Source organism: Herpailurus yagouaroundi, unplaced genomic scaffold (assembly GCF_014898765.1).
Source record: "Herpailurus yagouaroundi ecotype Mexico unplaced genomic scaffold, PumYag 220, whole genome shotgun sequence".
NCBI classification, from domain to species: Eukaryota; Metazoa; Chordata; class Mammalia; order Carnivora; family Felidae; genus Herpailurus; species Herpailurus yagouaroundi.
Genome location: NW_024412451.1, coordinates 2,707,778 through 2,716,174, shown reverse-complemented (window position 1 = coordinate 2,716,174; position 8,397 = coordinate 2,707,778). Strand labels below are relative to the sequence as shown.

General features: G+C 46.7%; 2 protein-coding genes across 2 annotated transcripts in view; one reads left to right on the top strand and one right to left on the bottom strand.

Moving 5' to 3' along the window:
* Positions 1 to 3,764: 3,764 nt before the first annotated feature.
* Positions 3,765 to 8,397, top strand: part of SNRPD2 (small nuclear ribonucleoprotein D2 polypeptide) — a 16,657-nt gene continuing 12,024 nt past the window's right edge. Inside the window, exon 1 of the mRNA XM_040457438.1 lies at positions 3,765 to 3,776. The gene's annotated coding sequence lies outside the window, so the exon portion shown is untranslated. The remainder of the gene's footprint in view (positions 3,777 to 8,397) is intronic.
* Positions 4,499 to 8,397, bottom strand: part of QPCTL (glutaminyl-peptide cyclotransferase like) — a 9,388-nt gene continuing 5,489 nt past the window's right edge. The window contains exon 7 of the mRNA XM_040457436.1: positions 4,499 to 5,410. Within this exon, the coding sequence (XP_040313370.1) occupies positions 5,265 to 5,410 (146 nt within the window). The 3' untranslated portion in view covers positions 4,499 to 5,264. The remainder of the gene's footprint in view (positions 5,411 to 8,397) is intronic.

Sequence of the window (8,397 nt, the reverse complement as noted above, 5' to 3'; positions counted from 1 at the left end):
CCAAAAAAAAAAAAAAAAGCTGTGAAGCCCTTTGCCTCGCTCTTGACAGCGTGGGGGGCCGGTGGGCAGGGACTGTGGGTTTGAATTTCCGGATTGTTTTTCCTTCCATTCTGGGTACTTGTTCAGGCATTGGGGTCTCTCCAGCCCCAGCCACGTGAGTTTCTTTAGAATCCTTTGGTCACCTGAGACCTTGATTTTTCAGGCAGTTTGGTCTGGGGTGTTCTCGTTTGTTCTGTTTGGGGTTTTTTGTGGTGTTTTTTTTTTTTTTTTTTTTTTTTTTTTTTGGATTTTGGATTTTCATCCTTGTGGTTCTGGAAGCTTCTGGTGTGTGGCATCTGGCCAGTTTTGAATTGGTCCTTTCTATAAAATCAATATTTATAAGGCTGGGCCCGGACTGGTTTGTGTGTTGTTTAGGGAGGGGGTTGGAGAGAGGAGGGAGCCCTGGGCCACTGCATGGTGAGCTGGAAAAGACAGAAAAGAATCGTTAGCCAAGTCCCTTAGCTTGAGATTGTTTTTGACTCTCCTTCGTCTGTGTCCATTTGGATTCAAAAATCTCAACGTTATTAGTAGCCTAAACAAGATAGTTTTTATTTCTTTAGAAATCCAGGATGGGCAGGTACGGTGGCCCTGAAGTCATCAGGAACCCAGGCTGCTTCCGACTCACTATTCTTTGGCTGTGGCCCCCATCCTCATGGTCTAAGATGGCTGCTAGAACTCCAGCCATCATTATTTTGCAGGAAGAGAAGACTCCTTCCTCCCAGAACTACTGCACCATACAACATTTCATTAGTCACAGCTTAAGCCACATGGAAGGGCTGCAAGGGAGACTGGGAAATGTTGTGCCTTAGCTGGTACATCATGCCCAACAACAAAAAAAACTATTGTTACTAAAGATTCCTGTGTTCCCCATAACTGAAGCTTTAAAATCCTCACTTATTTACTAAATAAGAAGAGGAATTAAGTCATTTAAACAATTCAAGTATAAAGGAAGAGAGAAGAATGGATTTTGAGAGCCAATTAACAGTCTCTGATATTCTCATCAGGGTATAAAAATGACCAGAGAGACTAGGATACATCACGGTCGTTATTTAATACTTAGATTTTGGAATCAAAGAGAGCTGGGTTTGAGTCTTGGCTTGGCTTTGTGGGCCAGTTTTCTGGAGGGAGAAACCAGATTTGGATTCTTCTGCTGAATAGAGGTAGTTAAAAAATCGTAAAAGCATCAAATAGCCAATATAATACAGTTAAAGGACACATCACACCAGAAATTTAAGGGAAAGGTACATGGGGCATGGAAGCTACTTTTGCTCTGAGGGCGTTTGCTTATGCCAACAAACTTGAGTTTCCTATTTGTAATCTTGTAGGGACAAGCAGACTGAAGTCAAGGCCAAGCCTGCCCAAGGTGGGAAATCTCACAGGAGCTGGGATCCCACCAAACTACAAGCTCCAGTAAGGATGACCCAGAAGACTGCAGAGAAGATGTTCTAAACACTGAGGGGAGGGGCGCCTGGGTGGCTCTGTCAGTGAAGCACCCGACTTTGGCTCAGGTCATGACCTCACGGTTCGTGAGTTCAAGCCCCGTGTTAGGCTCTGTGCCGACAGCGCAGAGCCTGGAGGCTGTTTGAGATTCTGTGTCTCTCTCTCTCTCTCAAAAATAAACATTAAAAAAAATTTTTTTTTTTAAATAACACTGAGGGGAGCACAAGACCAAAGGAGAGAAAAAAGTGGACCCCAAGAATTCATGGACACAGGCTGGCCCTTGGCTCAGGTTTGTGGCCCAGGTTTGTATCATCTGTGTTGCAGGGTACTTCTTAGCTGAGACGTCTGGCAGAAACAAACATAAATCCTCTGGGGTAAGGAACTGTCATCTAGAATGCCCACAAGTGATTTTTCAGACAATGACTAGTAGACAGTCACAGACAACAGCAGAAGCAGACTCACAAAGGCTTCACAGGGTGAACCGGTCAGGCACAGGTTAGAATACAGGTATCCCCCCCCTTCCCGAAAGTTCAAGTTAATTCACCTCGCCTTTACACAAGACCTACATTAGTACGGTAACGGCTCTTTTCATAAAAGTGAAAATCTTCAGATCTCTTTCCTTTAGTGAAAATAGGTACCAGTGTAGGTCTTTTTGTAAAAGTGGTGGGACATGAACTTTTGGAAAGCAGGGGATACTCTTTGTGGCTTATAGGTTTCATAGGATTGCTCTATACAAGAGCTTGGAAATCTGGGGGGTGGGGAGTGGGCGGAAAGAAGCCACAGGAGCGCCTGGGTGGCTTAGTTGGTTAAGCGTCCAACTAAGCTCATGTCCCGTTCTCACGGCTAGTGAGTTCGAGCCCCACGTTGGGCTCTGTGTTGACAGCTCACAGCCTGGAGCCTGCTTCGGATTCTGTGTCTCCCTCTCTCTCTGCCCCTCCTCCACTCATGTGCATGCATGCTCGCTCTCTCTCTCTCTCTCTCAAAAATAACATTTTTAAAAAGGGGGGGTGGGCGAGAGGGGAAAATGGGTGAGGGGCACTGAGGAGGGCACTTGCTGGGATGAGCACTGGGTGTTGTATGTAAGCGATGAACCACAGGAATCTACCCCAAAAACCAAGAGCACGCTTTACACACTGTATGTTATCCAATTTGACAACAGATTATATTAGTAACAATAACAGGAAAAAAAAAGAGCCACAGACTCAATAACCCAAAGTAAAAACTCAATAGCTGGGCTAAACAGCAAATAAGACATGACTGAAAAAAGATTCGTTGAACTAGAGCTAGGTCTGAAAAGTAGCACAGAGACAAAAAAGAGACACACAAAAAAATATGAAAGAATGTCATGGAAAATACAATGTCTAACATATTCAGTTGACATTCTAGAATCAGAAGAGACAATGGTACAAAGATAATATTTAAAGACAGGATGGTTGGCAAATCCTAGACTGATGAATGACACCAACAAGCCCAAATAATTATAAGCAGAGCGCATTAAAAAAAAAGTGCCTCTAGACACGTTGCATGAAAGTGTCCGGCTATGTGACCTATAGCCATTGATTTCTCTGAAGCTGTTTGTTCAAGTGCAAAATGAGAATACTGACCCTTCTTCGAAAGATCAATGTGTGAGTCATCGGCACCTGGATTGCTCAACAGGTGTACTTCAGATAAACCTAGCGGCCCCTCCAGAGTTGTAAAACCGGAAAGCCCCTAGTTTGGGGGACAAGTGGGAGCTGCGAAAGACACCTGGCCAAGCATCAGCAGCCTCATCTGTGAAATGGGGCTAAGGATCCCTGTCCCCGATTCAAGGGTGGAATGTGCATCAGGCCTCCCTGCCCGGTGCCTGGTACTCAGTACACCCCACTGGGAGGTCTTGCAGGAGACGTAGAGAGCCCGGGGTGTGTAACTGAACACACGGCTCCCTGTCTCTAACACCGAGGTGATGGTCTCCCCTCCCTCGGGGATGGCAGTGAGGCTAAGGGGAGATGAAACCCTCTCGAGTGCTTGGCACTGGGGGTAACACACAAGAAATGAACAAACAGGAGCCGTGCCTGTGGCTTGAGATCCAGGCCACCCTGGCTGTTGATAGAAGACACAGAACTTCCATTTCTAAACTCGACTAGTGCCATGTCCACCTGTAAGAGGCCACCAGTGTCCCCCCAACCCCACTCTAACCTGCAGTTAATTATGCGGCAGGAGGAGCTACTTTTTGTCAACCATCTGTTGGGCCAGCACAGGTGATTTCTGGGAGATGAGACGGGGTTAAGAGTGCAGTCGTGGGTGAGGACGTGGGCTCTGTAAACAACGGGGTATCATTCTCAGCCCTAGCCACTTCCTTTGCAAAATGAGAACCGAAATTGTACCTACCTCAGGACTTGGGCGGTGACTCCGTGAGCCAATCTGTGTAAAGTGCTCATGGTGCCTGGCACACGGCAGGTACCAGATGAAGGTCAGCTACTGTGGGAAACCACGAACGAGGACCTATTTCTCCTCTCTCATTTGATATCCTGGGTTTCAGCCTGTGAGTTTTCTGGAGTCTTCTCCAGCCCCGAGCTGGCTCGGAAGGCCAGTGCTCACCTTCACTACGTAACTGCCTGCCGGGACTCCATCAAAGTCACAAAACCAGCAGGCACAGAGCCCGGCAGAGGACTCCCTTTCTAGGCACCCTCCATGTTATGGTTTTCTTTTGAGTAGGTTTGCTAAGCCGTTGGGAACGCACCTTAAGGACAGTGTGTCTCCCCCAGCTTTATGGGGGATGGGAAGGCTTCCTCGGGTGCTCATTGCAAAGTCCCAGCCCCTCTCTGGAGTTCTGATCCAGCAAGTTTGGGTGGTGGTTGTGGGGCGGGGGGGAACGGGAGGAACCTGGGATTCTGAATTTTTTAATAAGCACTCCAGTTGAGCATGAATATTAGGTAGGGTTGGGAAATACGTCCTCAACTAAAGAGTTGCAGTGACCCCCACCTTCTCACACTCCCACACCCACAACAGAAAGACAAAGGATGGTTTGGTAGACCTGGTGGGCAGTGAATCAAGGTCCGTCTTATTCCCTCCACGGACACACTCAAACTTGTCAAAACCGAGTGTTTCCCAATGTGACTTCTGAGGTACCCTAGTTCCACGAGCCTTGCAATAAAGGGGTTCCACGCTGAAATAGTTTGGGGGAAACAACACTGCATCCTGCCTTACTCTTGGAAATGTCACGTTGTGCAATGAAGAAACTCCTTTAATGTCTCATCCCGCGTCTCTGATCCCCCTTTCTCATGCAACACCTAGTCATGCTAATTCTGCAGAATATGTTCCCCAGAAACACTGGTTTATTGCCCTTGGGTCTGGCAGATTCGAGTCCCCAAATATCGGCTTCCGTCTCCTCTGTTCCTGTTTACAAGCACGTCCCCTGTGGACCCCCCATGGCAATCCACTGACATCGTAAGAACATAAGCCACGGAGGATTCATTTGGTGGGGCGGTGCTGCTGGTCCAGATGCCTGGCCAAGGTCTGCTGACTCCAACCAAACAGCATTTGGTGCCTGTGAACCTTCAAACCAAGTGCTTCAGGACAGGGTCTGAGCTCTCAAGCCTTTGGCTCTCGCGCCCACAGTGGCCTTGTCTCTTCCGTGTCTTTGAAGAGTGACAGCTTGAGACCATCAAAGGAAAGAGGGTCTTCCGATCATGGCATAAATAGAGCGGAAGAAAGGATCAGGCAGCCTGGCTTGAGCTCTGTTGGCTCTGGGTGCCCTTGGGACGTCCCAGCTGGACACTTCTCCTTCAGAGTCTGCCAAGGGGGGGCTAGAGCCCCAGATACTCAGCCAGGAACACGGCGAGGATGCGGCTCAGGTTGTGCACCGTGGGGGGGTGCAGGTTGGCCTCCGAGTCGCCAGGCGTGTGCCAGACAGAGGGGAAGGGCATGGAGATGAGGTGGAGTACTGGGACCCCTGTAGGAGAGAGGGGAGGCTTGGTCAGGCCGACGGCCGACCCAGGAGCCCAGACCCAGGCCCGAGCAAAGTTGTCTCACCCCCACCCAGAAGATACTGAGTCCTGGCCCTTGAAGAACTCTGAATGACGATTTTATGCACGTGAGGGCAACGTGTTCATTTGAAAAAACACATCTGGTGTATCTATTGTTCTCAGACACACATTAGAGAAACTGAATAGTTAATGGATTAGGCAAAGACCAGAAGAAGGGAAAGAGGGCCTTTGAGTTTCCTTACCAGGTAGACTATTAGGCTGTTTTTCTGTTCTTTATTTATAGCTCGTACCTTTTAAAAAAATTTTTTTGTTTAAAGCAATCTCTAGGCATGCCTGGGTGGCTCAGTCGGTTAAGCATCTGACTTCGGCTCGGGTCACAATCTTGAGGTTCGTGGGTTTGAGCCCCACATCGGGCTCTGTGCTGATGGCTCAGAGCCTGGAGCCTGCTTTGGATTCTGTGTCTCTCTCTTTCTCTGCCCCTCCCTCGCTCACATTTTGTCTCTGTCTCTCTCTCAAAAATAAATAAATAAATATTAAAAAAAATTTTTTTAAGCAATCTCTAACACCCAGTGTGGGGCTCCAATTCACAACCCCAAGATCAAGAGTCAGATGCTCTATCTACTGAGCTAGTCAGGTGCCCTTAGCTTGTACTTTTATCATACATGTTCTATTCTAGGCCCTACACTGAGGCCATACACATCCCCACACACCATTTTATCCCTGCAATAATCCTTTAGAGTAAGCCTATATTTATCCCTATTTCATAGATGAGGACACCCAGGCACAGAGGCAGGCACAGTGATTTGCTTAAGCTCTGGCCTCTAGTAAACCTGCACAGCAGTAATTGGAACCCAGGACACCTGTCTCCTAAGTCTGTTTTCCTAATCCCTGCACTGCCATGAGTTCCTGTCCTCAGAGCACTTTCTTCTGTGTTTGTTAATATCTGTCAATATGCAATATCCTCTGTGTTTGTCAATATCGTTCCCCGCCCCCCCACTAGACAGGACCCAGGCAGATTATTGTCCATCACTGTATCCCTGACACCTGGCCCAGTACTGCAGTGGGAAATAGTCACTGAATGAATCAATAAAGAAGGCTCTGGAGGGGCACCTGCATGGCTCAGTCGGTTAAGGATCTGACTCTTGGTTTTGGCTCAGGTTTGTGAGTTTGAGCCCCGCATCAGGCTCTGTGCTAACAGTGCGGATTCTCTCTCTCCCTCTCTCTCTGCCCCTCCCATGCTCATGCTCTCTCTCTCTCTCCAAAAGTAAATAAATAAACTTAAAAAAAAAAAATCATTAAAACGGACTTCAAGCTGTATTACAAAGCTGGAATCATCAAAACAGTATAATACTAGCACAAAAACAGACACTCAGATCAATGGAACAGAATAGAGAGCCCAGAAATGGACCCACAAATGTATGGCCAACTACTCTTTGACAAAGCAGGAAAGAATATCCAATGGAATAGACAGTCTCTTCAGCAAGTGGTGCTGGGAAAACTGGACGGCGACATGCAGAAGAATGAACCTGGACCACAAAGATAAACTCAAAATGGATGAAAGACCTAAATGTAAGACAGGAAGCCATCAAAATCCTCGAGGAGAAAGCAGGCAAAACCCTCTTTGACCTTGGCTGCAGCAACTTCTTACTCAACACGTCTCTGGAGGCAAGGGAAACCAAAGCAAAAATGAACTATTGGGACCTCATCAAAATAAAAAGCTTCTGCACAGCGAAGGAAATAATCAGCAAAACTAAAAGGCAACTGACGGAATGGGAGAAGATATTTGCAAATGGCATGTCAGATAAAGAACTCATCAAACTCAACATCCAAAAAACAAATAATCCAGTGAAGAAATGGGTAAAAGACATGAATAGACACTTCTCCAAGGAAGACATCCAGATGGCCAACCGACACATGAAAAAATGCTCCACATCACTCATCATCAGGGAAAGACAAGTCAAAACCACAATGAGATACCACCTCGCACCTGTCACAATGGCTAACATTAACAACTCAGGCAACAACAGATGTTGGCGAGGACGGGGAGAAAGAGGACCTCTTTTGCAGTGCTGGTGAGAATGCAAACTAGTGCAGCCACTCAGGAAAACAGTATGGAGGTTCCTCAAAAAATTAAAAATAGAACTACCCTACAACCCAGCAATTGCACTACTAGGCATTTATCCACGGGATACAGGTGTGCTGTTTCGAAGGGACACATGCCAATGGTTGTAGCAGCACTATCGACGATAGCCAAAGTATGGAAAGAGCCCAAATGGCCATCGACGGATGAATGGATAAAGAAGATGTGGTATATATACACAATGGAGTATTACTCGGCAACCAAAAAGAATGAAATCTTGCCATTTGCAACTACATGGATAGAACTGGAGGGTATCATGCTAAGCGAAATTAGTCAGAGAAAGACAAATATCATATGACTTCACTCATATGAGGACTTCAAGATATAAAACAGATGAACATAAGGGAAGGGAAACAAAAATAATCTAAAAACAGGAAAGGGGACAAAACATAAGAGACTCTTAAATATGGACAACAAACAGAGGGTTACTGGAGGGGTGTGGGAGGCAGGATGGGCTAAATGGGGAAGGGGCATTAAGGAATCTACTCCTGAAATCATTGTTGCACTATATGATAACCAACTCGAATGTAAATTAAAAAAATAAATAAATAAAATAAATAAAAATGAAAAAAAAAATAAATAAAAGGTGCCCTAGAGGGGCGCCTGGGTGGCGCAGTCGGTTAAGCCTCCGACTTCAGCCAGGTCACGATCTCGCGGTCCGTGAGTTCGAGCCCCGCGTCGGGCTCTGGGCTGATGGCCCGGAGCCTGGAGCCTGTTTCCGATTCTGTGTCTCCCTCTCTCTGTGCCCCTCCCCCGTTCATGCTCTGTCTCTCTCTGTCCCAAAAATAAATAAATGCTGAAAAAAAAAAAAAT